General features: G+C 43.7%; 1 protein-coding gene across 2 annotated transcripts in view; it reads left to right on the top strand.

The window, feature by feature from the left end:
• PHF21B (PHD finger protein 21B) overlaps positions 1-16,214 on the top strand; it is a 391,290-nt gene extending 375,076 nt beyond the window's left edge. For both annotated transcript variants that reach the window (XM_086952741.1, XM_086952740.1), the window contains 3 exons: positions 6,032-6,119; positions 12,319-12,422; positions 14,124-16,214. In XM_086952741.1, the coding sequence (XP_086808867.1) occupies positions 6,032-6,119; positions 12,319-12,422; positions 14,124-14,348 (417 nt within the window). In that variant the 3' untranslated portion in view covers positions 14,349-16,214. The remainder of the gene's footprint in view (positions 1-6,031; positions 6,120-12,318; positions 12,423-14,123) is intronic.
• The last annotated feature ends 3,919 nt before the right edge of the window (positions 16,215-20,133 follow it).

The following is a 20,133-nucleotide window of genomic DNA, read 5'->3' as shown; positions in this document are numbered from 1 at the left end:
TAAACAAACTATGGACGAAGTTCTGGTAATTTCTGAGGTTCAGCTGCTAGAAGCACACAGGTGTGTCCATGCGCTGTAGGACACTGCATGACTGCAGTAGTTACAACTGCAGGACAGCAGTGTGCACAGCCTGCCACCAGTTTCTACATATAGATTCTATATGGCATTAGACGTTGGGCACACCCCAAACAGCATTGTGGTACGTTCAAGGCAGGTCAATGCAACCACGGTGAATTCTCACAGAGCAGTAACGTTTTGGGGGTTTGCAATGTATGGCATATATGTTTCCCGCGTGCATCTGGGAACCACTGCATAAACCTGCATCTGGGAACCACTGCATAAACATTAATGTGTGACGAGTCAGTCGTGCAGAAAGTGTGGGGATTGTGTACCAGTCTTTCTAGAGTCTACAGGAAGAAGGTCGAAGGGGGTGCTGTCCTACGGGGAAAAGACCCCTGACTGCGAAAGACTAACAAAACAGATTTAAAGTCTAGACGCCCGTTGTCAGCCCCCACATGATGTCAGCCCCCTACAAGGACTGCGATGCTGTAATGGCCTTCACCCTGTGGTAAGGAGCCGTGCCCTGTGCTCTGTTCACCATATCACAGAGGTCACATCAACACTGCCTACCTCGTGACTGCCTCACTATACCCTGCGGGCACACCCGAATCAACGAACCCTAGTTATTAGGGAGTAAATAAAGATGCCACAATAGTGGGAGCTGGCACCTCTATCAGGCATCAGGTAAAATGCCTGCGCCCCTCAAATATTCGCTGTAACTGACCCGTAACCCCCCCTACCCCTCCCCAGAAGCCAAGAGGGTGCAATAACCTAACTCCACTATGTGTGTTGTAAAGTTTCTGTGCCCCCCTCCCGAGCCCCCGCTCAGCACAACAAGCCGCAAACATACCGTAGAGTCACATTTAGCATGGGCGAGTTGGGCTCAGGCCCTTTCGCAGCCTTCCCCTGTCCCTAGTGCTTGAGTCTGTCTGATTTCCAGTAAGTGGTGTTTGTCTTTCACTTTTGTAAATTAAGCCGTCACGTCAAGAAGGAGGGAAGGGCGACCAGAACTACATTGTACACACAGCAGGTGACATTCTTTTATTTTTAATCTTTCCAGGTTTAGCGTTTCTGCTTTCTACACGTGATCATGTAGGTAATTAAGGACTCCTCGCAGAGCGGCCTTTGTTAAGATAGCGCCCTGGGCTAGAGAAATGTGGCGCTTGCTGATGCCAGCGAATTCAATGAGGCAGTGGAGGTGACCCCCGGGAGGGAGGGTGGGGGAGCTTTTGAGTTCACTGGTCCGTTCCTGGCAGGGCAGTGACTGGCCCCCCAACACAAACTCCTCCAGACTTCCCCAGCTCACCTAAATCACTGATAGCTTAGATGCCTCATGCTGACAGTGTTTTTTGGTGATGTGCGTCAGCAGGGGTGAGACGGTCAAGGAATGGGGCAATGGGGGTGTTAAAATCATTGCCCACGGCATGGAAAGATTTAAAACAGGTATTTGGAAACCTTGTGTATGAGCAAAGGATAGGTGTGCAGGAGCAAAGGATAGGGCTAACTTAATCACACCTTCAGACTTTAAACTCTTGCTGCGTGTTCCACACTGCCACTTACAAGGCACAGCATGCAAACGGAAATTCTCCCTAACAGGAAACGCACAGGCAGCAAAAATATAACCTACAAAGCTGGAGCCTCAAATGTTGATTGCGCATACTTTGTAATAGGCTGCAGTCTCTTTAATCGAGACTACATAAAAACCCAGTCTTGTCAAGTTATCACTCACAAAAGAAATATAGCACTCGAATACCATCCAATCTCTAGATGAGCATGAATTGCTGCTCCATTCCAGTCGGCCGCACAGTTTTAAAGAATCGCTTCTACAGTGCAACAGCAAAAGTAACAGTCCAGCCGAGTCAACAATAGAAACAAGCGCGCATGCCTCGCGCTAAAAGTGGGAGGGTTCAGGGGAGTGCGGCCGATAGCACACTAAGCGTTTCCCTTGCAGGAGTGAGCCAGGGGCACCATGTGTTTGTAAGTTAATTACAAACATATAGTGTCAAGCTCGCTCCCGCAAGGGAATCGCCAAACGTGCACGCGTTGCCATTGAAGGCAATGGAACGCGTGCACGTTTTTGGAACAAAACCGAAGCGATGGCTTAACCGCATCGCTCCGGCGGCTTTTCCCGCTGTGTGCAGCAATTTTTAAAAAGCTGCGTTACATGACGAGCTCAGCTCGTCATCCGCACACGACCACCGTGGCTGATGACGAGCTGAGCTTGTCATCAGCAGCGAAGGGGTTAAGGTCTTTTTCCTATGCAGCGCATGTGCGCTGATAGGCGAGACCTAAAAAGGGGGCGAGCTATATTTGCAAGTTTTGGATATTTTTTTGCAGGTATTGGCTTTAGGGAAAAAATCATCTTAACACTGTGCAGTGGTTGATTTGATTTTGATAAATGTAGACAAGTTTTGTAGAGTAGTAAAAAGCCAGACATATGGTCCATTCTCGATTCAGAACCTTGAACAAAATCCTATAGGAGGAAACAATCTACATGATCTATCGGCTCTGCACCAGTCATCTGAATTCATCAACAAGCACATTCATGGCGTGTCTAATGGGGTAAGCATTTAATAGTGATGCTTCAGCAACGTGTTCCTAATGTCTACACCAAATAAGGTGTTCAGGGAATGCTATATATTACTTACAAATTATTTTTATTCAGCTTAAAAGTCATGCCACATTCTTCGCACTTGATTTACATACTGTGTGTGAAGTAGGATTCCACAGCAACCAGCCTTTCCTCATCAGAAGATCATTCTTGCAGTAAAAGAAAACTGCAATGCTTCCGTGCTGGTAGGCTTCACAAGGATCATTTTCAAGAGTCCTGGTACAAATAGTGTGAAGACATTTTGGAAAGATGCTGTGATCAGTTTGTGATCTCAAACAAGGCAGAAGCAGCATCCTTACAGTGGTGAAGAAAGACATAGATCATTGTTGGAAAATTAACGAAGAAATAAATGTTATTTATCACCATTTACAAATTGAGACCGTTTTGATGCTGTGTGGGCTATCTAAGGGCTCAAAGGGGAACAAGACAACAAATGTTGAAGTGGGAGACCCTGAAATCCTGGACCTGGGAAATCCACTAGGGCATTTTGATATGGTGCAATATCTTCAAAGAGTGCAGAATCATAAAATGAATGTCCTAATCCGAAAAATAGAAAGGGTGCATAATTGGAGACTGTATTCAGAAATAGTTGAATCAATTTTTGCAAAGGTGGATTTCTGATTTTTGACCACTTTACATTAGCAGAAATTGTAAGACGCCCTGACCCCATGTGATGGTTTCTTGAGAGCAGTAGTACCATGTTGATAACTTGGTACTGGGAATCATGGAAACTTTCTTACGTTGCCTACAACTTCATATATACCTGCAAACATCTTTAATTCCAGCTTTTTTTTTTATAACCAATTTTTTATTATCATTTTGTAATGGCAAATAAACAATCATACCCCATTCCGATTCGCACATCAGATTACATATCTAGATAACCAGTACAAAGATTGCCCCCTCACCCAATTACAGCAGTTCCGCTGAGTCCACAATAAGTCCCCCATCGAACTCTACTCCCACCTCCCCAATCCGGCCATGCTTATGCAGGCAGCCCCTGGCTCAGTAGATAGACTCCTCCAGTTTGGATCTCCAGTCTGTCGCTAAATGCCTGTTTGCGATCTTAGTAGAGTGTTTGGCACTCCAGTAGCGCGCTATGTACTTACCCATGGCCTCCAACATGTATTCTCCCCGGGGTCCTCCTACGTCCTCCAGTACCTTGGGCAGTACCCTGCCAACGATCGACCAGTACCGTGCAATACTGGGAAATGGCCACACAACATGATAATAGTAAGCGTCTGGAGCTGCACACCAGTTACACTGCGAGGTGGGTCTCCTAACCGCCTTTCAGAGCCTCTTCCGGGTAAGGTATGTAACATGCAGATAACGGAGTTGGATGAGGAGATGGCAATCATTAGGGGGGCCATTTGCGCTTCCCTCCAGTCTGCCTCGTTAATTCCAGATTTTAATGTGCAATGCAAGAGATTTATTTGATGTATAGGTAGGTCCCTAAACGCCAGATTTTTAGGTAGATGTTTTTGTAATATTACTATATTTGTTAACTGTACTCCTCCATGTAGGGTCTTGGAGAATACTTTTTCGTCGAAGTCTTGCAACAACACTACTTTATTAGTATTTTTGTAAAGATTTCATTTTTTATGAGAAGAAATCAAACATTTTTAAAGTAAACAATTGTATGAATTAATGTTTTCTATTTGTAGCACTGTAATTTTAATTTCGCTTTTCTGTTTCATATTTCCCGTCCGCTACTCCTACACTATGTGAAACTGCTCTGTAGGCTTTCCATATCTAATCACAATATGATGTTGACAAGAATTGATAAATTAACAAAGGAGGGAGGTAGAGTAACACAGAAGGATTCTTACTCCACACACATATTCATATAAACAAAAGGAATCCTACTGGGGTAAAGAAAGAGTGTCCAACACGGTGGTGTGGGAGCACTCAGTGTTTGATAAAATACCCCTCACACACCAAAAGGCCCCATGGTGTCATTCTTCATCATTGGGGTCTTCGCACCCTTCTAACGCGATGCGGCGTGCGGCGACCTACGACTACGTGGGAGCACTTATAGTAATGACTATATGTGGTGCATGTGAGTGGGTATATTATATATGCGAGCGGTGGGTTGAGGTGAAAAAATTAAAAAGCACCTGGCTCGTGGGTTGACTAGAAAAAGTTTATTCAAGACCACGGCTGGTACTGTTAAAAGAGGTGCAGTGCTAGGTGAACCTGTCGTGATTATGGGCAGTACCTCAGGTGTGCGTCAACATGTTTCGGAGGCAAAGCTCCTTCAGGACGGGGGCACAACTTCCCCACCTTACTCACGTTTCACTAGTTATAGAAAAAAATGTGTATTTTATGTTAATTTTAACAAAAGTGAAAAAACTCTATATACATGTGTATGTAATTAAAGGCTACTATGTGCCTACAGCGGATTTGTTCAAGTGAATGCGAATTGCATCACCTGAAAAAAGAAAGAAACAGTACCAGCCCGGGGTCTTGAATAAACTTTTTCTAGTCAACCCACGAGCCAGGTGTTTTTTTATTTTTTCACCTCAACCCACCACTCACATATATAATATACCCACTCACATGCACCACATATAGTCATTATTATAAGTGCTCCCGCGTAGTCGTAGGTCGCAGCACGCCGCATCCCGTTAGAAGGGCGCGAAGACCCCAATGATGAAGCATGACACCAAGGGGCCTTTTGGTGTGTGAGGGGTATTTTATCAAACACTGAGCGTTGACAAGAATTGAACAGGAAAGTAGATGATCTCCAAGACAGCTATCATTGCGATTTGTCACATGGCCATCTGAAAAGAGGCTTGAGATCTGCAAGTAAACTCCTGCCGATATCCCAAAAAGTGAAAGAAAAAATATAAATATAGAAGTGGTTTTCTGCTGTTGCCAGCTCATTGTGGAATTCCCTTTCATAATTCCTGTTGAATATTCAACAGTAGTTGCCTTTTAGAAAGGCTTTAAAGAGGCATGCATTTGCATAATTTTTCCCTGGTTCTGCTTGAGCCAGCATTTATTCACTCCGTTTTTGAGTGTTTAGCGCATTGTAAACTTGGATTGGATCTCTTATTTATTATATTTACATTGTACATTTATGGGTGATGGTCGTTTCAGGGAGCAATTTACTTTCACAAATGCCAGAAACCGGTTGAAGTACTTTCTGCAGCAATGTATCTGTGGGATATGTTATTGCACGATTCTGAAGGTGGGGAGTACAACCGCATCCATTTCAGATTGCACTAAGCTCTGCATATGGCTTTTTTTGATCCTGTATAGCTGTTAAAGATGAAACCGGGTTGTGCTTTATTAGGCCCCATGCAATAACTGATTTCCTTTGTTGGTAATTCATATTGTTTTGTTTTTTGGTTACAGATGTTTAAAGATAACGAAGATGATGATGAAGATGAACCATGGAGTGCGGCCCTCTCTATATCTCACTCATATGTCACTCATAAAACAGGTACAGATTTAAGTGTTCCTGCTTTCCTCTAGATTGAGGCTTTTTTTGCTAGGTAATAATGTCACTTGACAACATTTGTTTTTGCATGATGTATTTCATAAGGGTGAATTGCTGAGGAAACTCACCTCTACTAATTCCAGAATGCTGTTATCAGAAGTAGAGAATATAACTCCTCAGTGTAAAGTGTGTAGTTTAACAAAGTGCCGAAAATTCACTTGTCATGCACTAGAACGCCAGGATTTTAGCAAAACAGATACCACGAGTGATCTTCAAAAGTAACATGGTTAGAGCTCTGGTCTGGAAGTGAGGGTGAGTAATCATGAGATTTTAAGCCCCTCAGAATGCCTACTTTTGTTTTTGACGTATAGTGATTACCTCCTTGTCGGTACGAAGCTCTGTAGACATAACTGAATGAATTTATACACACAGGGGACAATGCACCCAAGACACATCCAGACTTATGATTCTCTTAAGTCTGAAAAATGTGCTAAGTTGCTTTAACTTCATGAAATTCACAAAGTGTTGTATGATTGTGGCAAATCCCTCCCAAAGAGTCTTATAAAAATGCCTATCTTATGTCTTTGTATATCATAAATCCTTGGAACACAAAATAAATACAAAATATCCTAGACAAATCGAAAGCAATATTTAAGCATACATGACATGATTTCTGCCACATAAAGGTTAAAATCTGACAGATTCCTTACCTTAGAATTATTCTTAGCCATCGTCTCCTGGTGTTGCAGGGATGTCTGTGAGGAACACTGTTTTAAGCCCTATGGCGCCTGTTGCTTGCAAACGACAGACAGATCTCCACCATGTCTACCTCTGGTACCTCATGCTCGACTACCACGCTAAGACCTGCTACGATTGATGTGCCATGCACCCCAAGGCCTTGAGAAAGCAGCACCTCAAGCTCCTTGCCGTGTGACGTGCGATGTCGTGACAGTCTCGATCCTGGTTGAGGGAAGGTCCTGGGATCGATCGCGGAGCTACTCCAAGCGCTCACCATCATACTCAAAGTCGTCTGGGTGTTTGGATACGTCCCAAAAGCAGAAAAAGAACAAGAAGTCTAAGACCTTTGCCCAATCCATTGAAGTCACCCCATGAGACAAGGCAAAGTTAGCATTCTAGGCTTGGCTCCACAGTTGAGCCTGCATCAAGGCCGTCTCCGTGCCTCCCTGAGATTCCTGGAGGCGGAGCGACCCCTCCCTCGCCCAACATCATTAGTATTATGAGGCCATGGACTTCATATTTGGGCAGTCTGTCCCCGCTTGTGCGCCCTCAGTCCCCATTGGTTCAGGAGGGGCCCCTACTGGTCTACCAATGGCGGCTTCCAGACCAGCGCAGGTCGAACCACCTCGACCTCCCCCCCGCGCTTGCCCTATTCCTGACCTCCCTGGCGGCATCACCCCGATACTCATCCCTGACACGGAGCCAGATGGGTGTCGTCCGGCATTGACTGGAGCCATTCCTTCCAGACCGGAGCCTATGCCCTATTCATATGAGCTAGGACTTGGGAATTATTGGTTGGGGCCACTGAACTCTTATGGATACCAGCTCCTAGATGTCACCAATGAGATGTGGTGTGAGGATTTGGCGGATGGACTAGACACCTCCCCAGATACTGGCTTGGTCTCTCCTCCTACCATGGCTATGGTGGAGGGAGCCTAATTTGCTATGGTGGTGAGGAGGGTGTCTGAGGGTGCTTCCGCAGGGAGTCACCCTTTTGGAACCGCTTCTTCCATTGAATGAAGCCCTCATAAGTATCCTACTCAGATCTGGTCCAAGCCTGCCCAGGGGCTCCTATGAATAGGACTATTGCCTACTGCCATCGCTCAAGCTCTTCCAACCCCCCCGCCCCCTGCCATGCCCCAGGGGACCCCAACTTCCTCACCCAGCATCCCACCCCAGTTAGCCTGGTGGTCCAAGCCTCCACTTCTAGAGCAAATTCTGGTGCATTCCCTTTCACTCCACTGGACAGGTAATCCAAGAGACTGGACACCTTGGTAAAGAATATGTTTTCTTCCACCAGCCTGAAAAGGACAGAGGTTTTTGTCCTATCCTAGACCTGCGCCCTTTCACTTTTTTCCTGAAAAAGGAGAAATTCAAAATGCTCATGCTTCCTCAAGGCCTGGCTGCCATGGACCTGGGAGTCTGGATGGTAGCGTTGGACTTGGCAGAACGAATACTTCCACATTCCCGCCCGCCCACAGATGTTACTTGCGGTTCAAGGTGGGCCAGAAGCACTTTCAGTGTGCTGTGCTCCCATTTGGCCTTACCAGAACCCCTCGAGTGTTCAACGAGGTGATGGATGTGATTGTAACTCATCTGTGGAGACCAGAGGTGACAATCTTCCCCTATCTCGACGACTGGCTGTTAAAGGCGAGCTCACCACAGGCAGTCGCATCCCACCTCCAGACTATGGCGGACTGCATGCACTCGCTTGGGTACACCATAAATGTGACAAAGTCGCACCTAATCACTTCTGAGATGCTCCCTTTAATCTGAGCTGTTCTGAACACAGTGCAGTGTTATCCTCCCAAACATTGAGTCCAGGATATTCAGGTTATTATACAGATATTTCAGCCTCTGTCCTGGGTTTCGGGGTGACTGACTCGGAGGCTGCTGGGCCTCATGGCCTCCTGCATCGTGTTAGTTATGCGTGTCGTTTGGCATATGTGGGTTCTGCTGTGGGGCTTGAAGTTCGTGTAGTTGTAGCATCAGGGGAATCTCTCCAAGATGGTCCAGATCACGGAGGGCACTGCAAAAGATCTGCAGTGGTGGCTGACGGACCGCGATTGTGTCAGTGTCAGACTCCTCCCTTCCACAACCAGGGGTGGGGCCATGTGTGTGTAGGTGAGTGAAGATCAGAGGTCTCTGGCCTCCAACAGAATCCAGACTCCACATCAACCTGTTGGAGCTTCATGCAATCTGATTGGCACCGATAGCCTTTCTACCCTCTATCAATGGAAGGCTAGTGCAGGTGTTCACGGACAACACCACCGCCATGTGGTACTGAAAAAAACAGTGCAGGGTGGCATTGTGGACCCTCTGTAAAGAGGCACTGTGCCGTTGGACATGGCTGAATCATCAGGGCAGTTATGTGAGACACTTCATTTACAAGTATTCCGCAAGCACCAAACTCTCATTGCATCATGTAGTGGTGTGCGGTTTGCCCTTTGCCCTATTGAAGTTAGGAAACTTGTTTGTGTATGGGAATAGTGGCATGCTGCTTTTCTCCAGGCTTTTGCTATTCTCTTGAAAGGTTTACCAAAGGATGGGAATTGCAGAGACCTAGTATGAAAACGTAATATCAAGTTAACTTTGTGGTGCTCTTCTCTTCTCAACAACTTGTGTATATATATATATATATATATATATATATATATATATATATATATATATATATATATATATATATTCCTTCAAAGTGTCCTTCCTTATAAACCAAATTTATGAGCATGAACCCCCATATCAGACAGGTCAGGCAAAGCTGATACCTCACTAATTTGAAAAGGATTTTCTCGCCCTGTTAGTAGCGGTTAGGGCACAACAGGATGTAAAAAGTGGTGCAATTAGAGGCTAGGAATAACAAAGTCACTATGAAAGTAGCTTTCAAATTCTATAAATTTTCTCTAGGATTCAGAAAGTGCTTCGGCCCTTGCATGGGGTGGGGAAGCAAAATAAAATAAAATGCAATAAAATCAATTTATTTTTTTACTCCCTGTGTATTATCATAATGTCTTGCTGAAATAAATACAGAATTCAAGCAATTCGGGTGAGATTGGAAGTGGTTACTATAACTCATTTAATTCACTCCCTCTAAATTTTCATATATTCAACTTGAACACAATGCATAAAGTTGAGAAACCAGTCCCCGAACAATGAAATGTGCCCATTGGATGCTCAACATGAAAATCACAATCACTCTCCTGTTTTGGAATTGAGTGTGGCAAGGGGAGAACATATTACTTTTACAGTGGCTGACTCCCATCTTTAGTCCTCATACTTGAATTGGAGACATAATGTTATACAAGCTCGAAGATAAAATTACTTTGGACTTCAATTTCAGGGTCCAGTGCTTTTAAGAGAATCCTGTCTCAAGATAATGTCCGCCTCATGTTGCTCTTTACAGTCTGTTGTATTACTATTGCTCGACAGAACTGACTGTCCCTCTGTGTTTTAAGGTTCACACTAACGTATCCATGGCAGCTGCTACTACTTTAATCAGGAAGGTATCACTGAGGGAGATCAGCAAGTCTGCTATTTAGGCCTCAGTTTACAAGTTTCCCCAGCATGGTTATACTGATTTTAATGTTCCTGCCATGTTTCACAAGGAATCAATTCCTAATCTGTTACTTCTTCGCTGCACCATCCTTGGTTGATACTGCATTCAAGATTGAGTGCTTGCTTTAATAAACCTCCATTTACCTTAAGGTGGACAATTATAAGGCCTGTGTTTATTGTTAACCTTTATTTAAAACCTGCCCAACATGTGTATTGCAAAGTTTTACACAGAAGCTATTCGAAAAAAAAAATACTTTACAGCAAAAAAGGAATAATGTTGAGCAGCGTGGTAGCTGGAAAGACAAAACATCAAGAAGGGAGAGAACAGATGATTTTTCTTGGCTCTGTAGACTTGGAAATGTGTATTTTTTAGATGTTTCCTAAATGTGAGAAGAGGGAGCTTAGTTTCTTATCTCGAAGGCTATAGAGTTCCACGTGGAAGTCGCTGCACCAAAGAAGGGGTATGTTTGCAAGAGAGGGCTTGAAGTGAGGATCTTCAAAGACTTCTTTGACTGAGATGGTGGGGAGTTTGGATGAATAGGGATTTACATGCGTAGAACTTTGGATGTGGACTACTCAACTGAAATATATTTTTGCGTGAATAGGAAGCCAGTGAAGGGCATGACATAACATGCATGTAATGTCTTAACATTTTTTTGTGTCAGGGCCTAGTCTGGGCAAAGAATTCAGTATTGCCTTGTGTGGAGAAAATGAAACTTGTGGGGTGTCTGTCATAATCACATTAAAGTAAAGTCTTTAGATGACTAGAGTTTGAACTGTACTTTTAATGAGTGTGGAGTGAAAAGATGCTTGTGTTTTTATGTTGGTGAAGGAAGTCCTTTGCAGACTCGCAAGCTTGGTTGATGCATGGACAAGGGAGAGAGTAGGGACTGAAGTATAACCCAGACATTGTAATTTGGGTGAGGCTGGTAGTGCAAATTCTTCCATTGCTAGGACATTTAAAAGAAATGGGTTCAAATTGATGTCAAGATTAGATGAAATCCTTATGTTTGCAGAATTCTGGAGCTTTGCTCCAAACTTTTCAGCATCAAAAGCACTGCTACATATATTCACAATATAGCGTTTCATTATCTTATTATAGACTTTGGAATATGTAAATGCTAAATTGATCTATTAAAAAAATAGGAGAATGTCTATGAGCGTATTGCCTTGTGTTGGTTCAAATAACCATCCTGATAATAATATTAAATCAGTTTCCTCTCCCCTCTGTTGGGGTTACTCATTTCTTGCCACCCAGGTGCTCAGCAGAGTATTTGGTGTGTATATATATATATATATATATTCCACTGTATTTTATTGGATTGAGTTAGCCTGTGCTAGTGTGGACAGTTTCCACAGTCACTGCTGTTGCAGATAATATCAGTTGGTTTGTGCCATTTGGGCTTAGTGGAGGCTGAAAGTTAAAACAATGTAATGTCATCCATGTGTAACTTTTGCAGAGATATGTATAATGACATGAAAAATACTTGTTTGAAATTGCCCATTAGGAAGTGTTTAGCTGTTGTTGAAATGGTGTGCCAAACAAGACACATCATAAAAAGTTCACTATGCAGAGGAGTTTAAACCATACATTAGCTGTATTTAGATGCACGCCAACATAAAATGTCCGAAACAAACAGAGCCCCGTGACTTGTTTTCGCCGAGCATTGTTCAGAGCCGATGCCTGCCTCCTTGGAGTGTGCGCCCCTCCTTTCCTAGAGTTAATTTCCCAAGAATAACGTTAGCTGTTGCTAGCATTACCATGACTCGCCTGTTAAAAATAATGATGCTGCGAGCTCATTTGTAGCCATCAGTTGCTAGCGTTCAAAGGCGTGAGCACATCCCATCTGACAGCCTGCCTGCCTCCTACCATCTGCGACCTCCGCTGACTGACCTTTGTCTTTCACAGTCCGAGAAGAAGAGAAGCGAAAGTTATTAAAGCGAGGCGGCGAGCTGCGGAGCGAGCACCGACAGCTGCAGGACAAAGACCAGCGCCTCGATGAGGCAATGAAGGTGAGCCACAGGATTTACTGCGGCCGCGATCGAAGTCATGCGCCATTGCGTCCCCACAGATGCTCCTAGCAGCCCCGAGTTCTGCTGGTTGTTTGGAATGGGGGAGGGGCGGGGAGGTGTTGAGCAGCAATCTTAACTCACTTGTTTCGCTTTCACAGCCATGCAGAGGCCTACGTTACCGATCAGTCAGGCACACATTCTTTGAGCATCACGCGTTTCAGATAGATCACACCTGCAGTAATCAATCGGAATGTAATAAAGCCACGGGTATTTTAAAATGTCTGACACTGGCCTACTCTTTAATAACGCAGTATGTGGGAGCTGTAGAAATGGAGAGACCCAAAACGTGCATCCTAAATAGAAAAATAAATCACGCGCCTGTGTACACGCTCAAGCACATTCCATAATTCTGCTGATTGCTCAGAACGGGAGCGCGGCCTCGCCTCTGCTCCTTGTTTCCCTTAGAACAGCAGTTCTTCCTCACAAAAGTGCCTCCTTTGCATGTGCTGTGTCAGCCACCCAGAGGCCTTCATTACTTGTCGCTCATGGAATAGAGGCTCAGGCATGTTTCAATGAGCTCACACGTATTGCAGTCTTACGAATATTACACAGATATGGCGGTTTAAAAACGCGTTCGTCACACACAGAAATGAAGTCATTATTCCTGGCAGGGTAGAAGGCGTAGAGGGTATTACTGTACGCCACAGCGTTTTCATAGTTTTGTTTTGAAATCCAACAGATTCTTTCCCACACACTTTGAAATGTATTGTTAGAGGGATACACATACCATTAGAAGACACAAACACACAGTTGTTGTTTTTTTTAATAAAGATATTGCTAATGTCTAAATCTCACTAGTTATTTCCTAAACCTTTATGTCGAAATCACGAGTTACCAGTTAAGAATGAATTAACGGAGGTCAATTAAAGCTGCTTTTTCTCGGGTCGATGACCCCTGACCTTTTAGAGGGTTGTCACCGGAGTCCGTCTAACTAGTCTAATGATTTTCACACACCATTAAAAAGAAACATGTGAACGAAGCCAAACCTCGTTGCTTTCGGAATAAAATATTTATTAACAAAAGAGGTTCTTATTTACCATTTTAAATATATAGCTCTTTAGCAACACCTTCAAGGACAACTCATTTCTGAGCCAGGAGAGATTACATTTGAAACTTTCTGAAGCACGTTCTAAAAATGTTTTTCAGTGCACTCTCCCTGCTTGATAATATCATTTCGAGGTATTTTAAAAGTTTTATTTCCAAATCTAAAGTATTAAATATTGTTTCCCTAAGCCAGTGTCACAATTTGTATGCCCTTTTTTCTCTCTTGGTAACGTAGGCCGGACCAGGGACACTGTGTGTTTGTGCTCCCAAGTTTGCATAAACTTTGGTTATATGGTGATATTGCAGTGACTTCACAAATAATATGATCCACCTGATTCAGACCCTAAATAGAACCCTGTCTGTTATTGTTGGTTTGTGACATATTTCCTAAACCAAGAGTTATTTACAGACACATACAACATAAAGCACGCAGATGACACACAGATGCATCAGTTTGGTGGCATCAGTTATAAATTGTCTAAAATTATTGACCTTGCTCGAAGACGAATTTCTTCGACCCACAAGAAAGTGTTTCTGGAAAAATGCTTATTGTGTAGTTAATTCATTCTTCTGTTTCTATTTCCATCCCTCTTACAGAAATGCTTGGAGCAGAAAAGCAGCCTGTTGGCCCAGCAAAAAGGGACTCAGTCATCACTGGAACGCCTCAAAAATCTCATTAGACTGATACAAAACGAGCAGATGATTCAAGTCACCATGACAACCACTACCACCTCCTCCCTGCTCACAGTCCCCTGGATCAAACCATCATCTGCCTCCGCTGCCATGCACAAAGCCTTGCAGCAGTCTCAGAGTAACAACTGACACAGCTGGCCAAAACAATGACTTTACACAATAACGGAGGGAGAAAAGGGAAAAGACAACACGGTCTGTTTTATACGCATTTGTGTGCTATAGGACTTGAGAACAGATCCGTGCAGTTGTATGTTACATATGCGGCAACTTCCCAGAGAGCAGCAGTATGCACTGCATTATTATTGCTGACACCTTCAGTGCTTAGGAGAATTTTTATGTTGGCCTTAATGTATTGATGGATCTGAAAACAAATGGAAGATCAAATCATAGCATCTTTTGGAGACTGGGTGACGGCATAATATCTCCAGGTTGTTTTCCTCATAATGAAGAATTTTGAAATAAAGGACAAGTAATCTGGTCAGGAGCGCTGGTTAACCTCTTTTGGGAGAGAGATATAGAACTATAGCACCGGCGTATGTATGTGCAGCTTGTCATCGTACAAAGAAGGTCTGCTACATTTATTCAGGTGAAGTGGGAATAGGGCTGGTGGAAATTGGTTTTGTTGTGCATACTCACAGAGCCTTCAAACAAAAAGATAGTTTTTTCAGTATTACTCTAGCCGAGAATTGCAGATATTTAAATAAAAAAAACTGTATGAAATTAGCGTTTCTAGTGGAATATTGAAGTATTTTCATGCTGATGCTTGTCTATACGCATTCCGAAGTGTTTAAAGAGGTATGACTGTAAATCTCCTTACTTTTTTGCAGCTCCTTTTTACTTATTTTGCTATTGATGTATTTTCTCATGGAGTTTTTTTGTGCAGGGTCTAGCAGAAAACCATACAATGGTTAACTTTGCCAGGTTTTTATTTTGATTTTGGTTATGAAAATGATTTTTTTAAGCAGATAAATATACAAATATTTTTTTCTTTACTTGCCAGTACATACAATATGCCAAAAATAATTACATTTTTGTACTGCATTTTTATTGTAAAAATATTTAATGTGATAAAAAACTGCTTACTTTTTTTGCTTGCAGAATAATCTGCTAAATGGTACAGGAATAAAAACTGCCTCCAGTGCAGTTTCTCATATCAGATTTATTTTGGAAGGAGGGGCTGTGGCATTTGCTGCTTTTGGCAAATGGTTTTCATTTAGCATTTGTCCATTTTACATGAATAGTATTAGCCCCAGAGGTTCTAGAGCACCTGCTTGTTTCACTAGCGAGTCTTCCTGATTATGTAAGGGTCGTCTGTCGGCTTAGTTGACGCAGACCTTCCCTTGAATACTGATAAGGCCTACCTCGGAAGTTAGTGAGGGCAACCCAGGTTTCTAGTGTGCCTGGACACTTTTGTGATTTTGAACAATTTAGCACAGAATTGTAAGAATGGGCAGGGGGAGACTAGCTATAGTACCATCGCGCAGATCTGCCTGTCCCAAACAAGGATATAGCTGACAAGGGAGTGGGTGGTTTTTGCAGTGTCATCACTATAGGCAGCACATGGTCCCTTCAAACATTTTCACAACTCCGGGAGAAACTGTGCCGTACAATACAAATCTATTTTAATACATTTAACACTGGGTTGAACAAGATTTTTATATTCTTTTATTGATGAACAAAGCAAACGAAATAAAACATAATTGTTCTACATTGGTTATTGTATGCCAATTATGCATTCTTATGTGGCTTGCAATGTAAATGTTTCGGGTCCAATGGTTATTTTTTTTCTCCTCAACTGAATAGAAAAGGAGAAAAAGAAGAAAATGAGCAGCTACAAAATGTGAACTATTTCGAATGAAATGTCTTGGACTGTTAAAAGTAGTTTTTCAAAGGGACTGTCCAGCAGATAGTGTGCATAGAAAAAAAGTGTTTGTCTTAAATATGCCAATGTAGTTTTACTTCTTTCTGATGCATTAAACTTGATTGACAATTCAATGAATTTTTGTGTGCTAGATACTTTTACCGACAAAAGAAATTTCCTCCTTCACTATTTCTCGTTTTATTCGAAAGTGAAGTGACATACGGAGCCTTTAACTTAAAAAGAATACATGAAGTTTGCTGATGTGCGAGAATTCCGGTTATGCGGAATAGACAACGATGTACACTTTTGCAACTTTAAATTCACTAAAGCATACTAGTTTGTTTGCAATTGCATTTACAAAATGCTTACGCCCAAATTAAAATAATTTTAGCATAAATCCTAGTTTAGCATTTTATAGTTTGTCCAGCCCTGCTACTTTCAAATTCATGCGACTGGCAGGCAGAGGCGAACCTAAAGTCAAATTTCTGTGAGGTGCGACTGTCTGTGGGCCCGGGATGCTGTCTCATCCTGGGCTGCCGCACACCACGGGGATGCTTTTGATTCCAATGGGCGTTGCGCACCTGCTGGCAGGCCCTGCATAGCCTTTGGCACCTGGTCTTTGTAATGGTAAAAGGCGGAAGCCCAGGTGCACGCACACTAGAGCTGCTACTCTTTTGCAACCCCTCCCAAATTCCCCAATGCATCCCCCTTTCTTTTTGCATTATAAAAACCAATAATGTTTTTTTTTTGCCAGCTGTACTTTCCATTTTCACACAAATGTTTTTTTGGCACTTTGGAGCCTGTAGTTCCCGGTATGCTGGCCTTGCACAGCGCCCATGATTCCCACCAATATAGTAGATAACTGGCTTTAAACATTATCAGAACTGTACTCAACAAGTTTCTTTAATCTTCTGTGAATGCTTCAGCCATAGCTTTCTGTTAACCACCAGCACATTCACTTATTTGAGATCTTTGTTGGCCGAACTGTCATCTACAGAATCTGCCTGCCTCTGGTGTTTATGGGCTCCATAGCGAAAGTAAGTAATAAAGAACATGTTACTTACATTCAATAACACTCATTTGGGTTGATTCTCTATCTAACCGCACACTCTTCAGTTTTGGAACATCCTCAGGTGCCCGATTGGATCCCAAAGATTTTAACAGCATTGCTCCTGCACCGGTAGGTGGTGCTGTGCAACTCTCCATTGATTTTGCCTCACCAAGGAAGTGATGATGGTGCTGCATATAAGCATTACCCCTGCAAGTCAACATCAGTATCTTGACTCAGTCCACACCCTTGGACATGGAGTTCAACGATAACCAGATGTATCGGTGGCAGGTCTCTAAATTGAGACATTTTTAGATAAAAAAGAGACTATTCCACAAAACAGGGCGGAGGGTTGACGGTGAAGAATCTGCTGACAGAATATCCACAAGAAAGAGTGTTGCTGAAGGTAAGTAACTTGTTCTTCCCCAACATTGGAGCATTTATATATTCACATGCCTGAATGACTCCCTGTCGTCAGGTTGGGAATCCTTGGTACATTAATATAGCAGTAAACTGTGTAAAAACAAAGTATACAATGCAAAAGGGCCATTGGCCTGAAACAACATAGTATCTTTAGTAGTACAGCCACCTCATTTGAAAGAACCCAAACTTTCCCCAGTATTGGAACTTTCATAGATTCCCATGCTTTGTATCATTTCCCGTCGTCGGAATGGGAGCCTCGGTTAATAGAAAATACCATAGTAGTAAGCACAAAGTGAAAAAATAGGCCTAGGCCTCATCTCATTTTGTAGCTTATCCACCTCTTTTTGTAAAAGAGACCAAACTTCTACAGTAGCCAATCAGAGCAGCCTCACCCCATAGAACCTTCCTGAGAGAAGCTCAGAGCCTCAGATTTTCTACCGCACGTTGTGCAATGGAGTCTCCATTGAGCTCTGCTCAGTTTCTTCAGTTTTTCTGACTACTTTTTTCAACAACTTGGAGTTCTTTTAGTCATGTCTGACAAGGAGAAAAAAAGCCCTTTTTAGAGCCTGTGCCACCTGCTCCAAAAAGAGGTTGTTTGTCGATGACAAACATATGGACTGTATATACTGCCTGTATCCGGACCATAAACCTACAAGCTGCCAGATTTGCAGAACCTTCTCAGCGAAGACAAGGACGTCTCCTCACATGGCTTCAGAAGATGAAGGACCGTAAGGACATTGTGTCTTCAGACAGTGAGGGCTCCTCGTCGATGGTGTCATCTAAGAAGTCTCCGAAGAGGGGTAGGTTTCCCCCTTCTAATTCAGGCGAGTCCCTTCACAAGGCCTTACCAGGGACCTCTGATAGGTCTGACAGGCCTGCTTCCCTAAAATCTCCTCACCACGGTGAAAAGGAGAGGCACGGTAAGCCTGAGGAGTCACAACCCTCAAAAAAGGTGAAAAAGTCTACAACTATCTCTTCACCCCCTTCTGAGAAGGATAGAGGGTCAAGAAGCCTTCGACTTCAGTACAGGAGGTCATTTCAGACAAGAAACAGAGGTCGTCGACGGTTAAAATCACAGGTACGTCGACGACGACTGTAAAAAAGGACAGCTCTGTATAAAAGTTGCCTCGTCGACGGGCTCGTCAACGACGGCTGCGTCGACGACGCCTACACCGTCGACGGTGTTTAAAGCTCCTGAGTTCTGTTCGTCGTCGACGAAAATAACCATCTCCACGTCGACGACAATGACCGCAAAGTTGGCGTCGACGGCGATGACGACGACGTCGACAACTGTGTCGACGACGCCAGTTACCATGCTGCTGACGACGAGTTCGTCGACGATCCCGTCGACGCTCCTACCATCGTCGACGATGAGTTTCTGCTCGTCGACGAAGCAATCCTCAACGACGAGAACAGTATCTTCGTCGGCGCTTCCATCGTCGACGCAGTCCCATAAAGAGTTGCTGTCGACGACGACCTCGTCGATGAAGTCGTCTACGACGGAATCATCTGAAAAACTTGTTTTTTCACGCAGAAAGAAGCTGATAACGCCAGAGATGACGTCTCCGCGACAGGTTCAGAAATTTCCACCTAATCTTCTGTTGGATGACGACTCTGATGAAGAGACTTTTAGTGAGTTTGGACAAGCATATAGCCCATCTGACCTGCAGGTTAAGGTTCAGGATGTTAGTTCTGAGGAAGGAGAGATGGAACACCAACATTATGTTCCGGAACATTACTATGAGGAGGAGCACGCTACTACCAGGCAAATGCCTTTGCAGCAGCCTACACGTCAGGTACAAGAAGGGATGGTGGCGATGCCGTCCAGTTTGATTGCAGATCTACAACTTATGTTGCAGGACTACCGGAAATGTTTCCCTACTCCTCAAGAAACTCAACGAATGCGTCCTCCGCCTCAATCGTTACAGCCTGTGGCAGACCACTCTTTGCCTCCAAAAGAGCGTACCACTGCGCCTGAAGAGCGCCCACAAGATGTGGTGCAAGTGCATGATACAGATGATGGCACTGCTTCTTCTGATGCGGACCAACAAGTGGATCCTGATCAGGATCAACAGGCGGATTGGAATCCGATTGACCCAAGGGATCCAGACATCGCAGATCCAGACAACGCTGCCTCGCCTCCAGCGGACGTTGGAGGTTTTCACAACCTAATGGAACGGGCTTCCAAAAGATTTGGTCTCCCAGTGGCCACGGTTCAATCAGAATGTTTCTTATATGACTTTAAGGAACCGTTCAGGAAATCAGTACGGTCCATACCAATCATTGAGCATGTCTGGTCTGAGGGCTTGAAGGCTATGCATAACCCTGCCACAGTCCTCCCGGTGCTACCAAGACTAGAGAAAAAGTACAAAGCACCAGATGGCAGTCCGGCATGTCTGCTTGGCCAACCAAAACCGGACTCGGTCATTTCTCAAGCTGCCCAAAGCAAATCTAAAAATCCATCCACGCCACTAACTACACCACCAGATAAGGAGGGCAGGCGCCTGGACAATGTAGGTAAAAGATTTTAAGCAATGGCCAGTCTTCTGGTTAGGGCAGCCAATGCTTTAGCAATTCTGGGA

This window comes from Lissotriton vulgaris, chromosome 1_2, assembly GCF_964263255.1.
Source record: "Lissotriton vulgaris chromosome 1_2, aLisVul1.2, whole genome shotgun sequence".
NCBI lineage: Eukaryota > Metazoa > Chordata > Amphibia > Caudata > Salamandridae > Lissotriton > Lissotriton vulgaris.
Note: the sequence above shows the minus strand (reverse complement) of the source record. Positions and strands in the feature narration are given on the sequence as shown.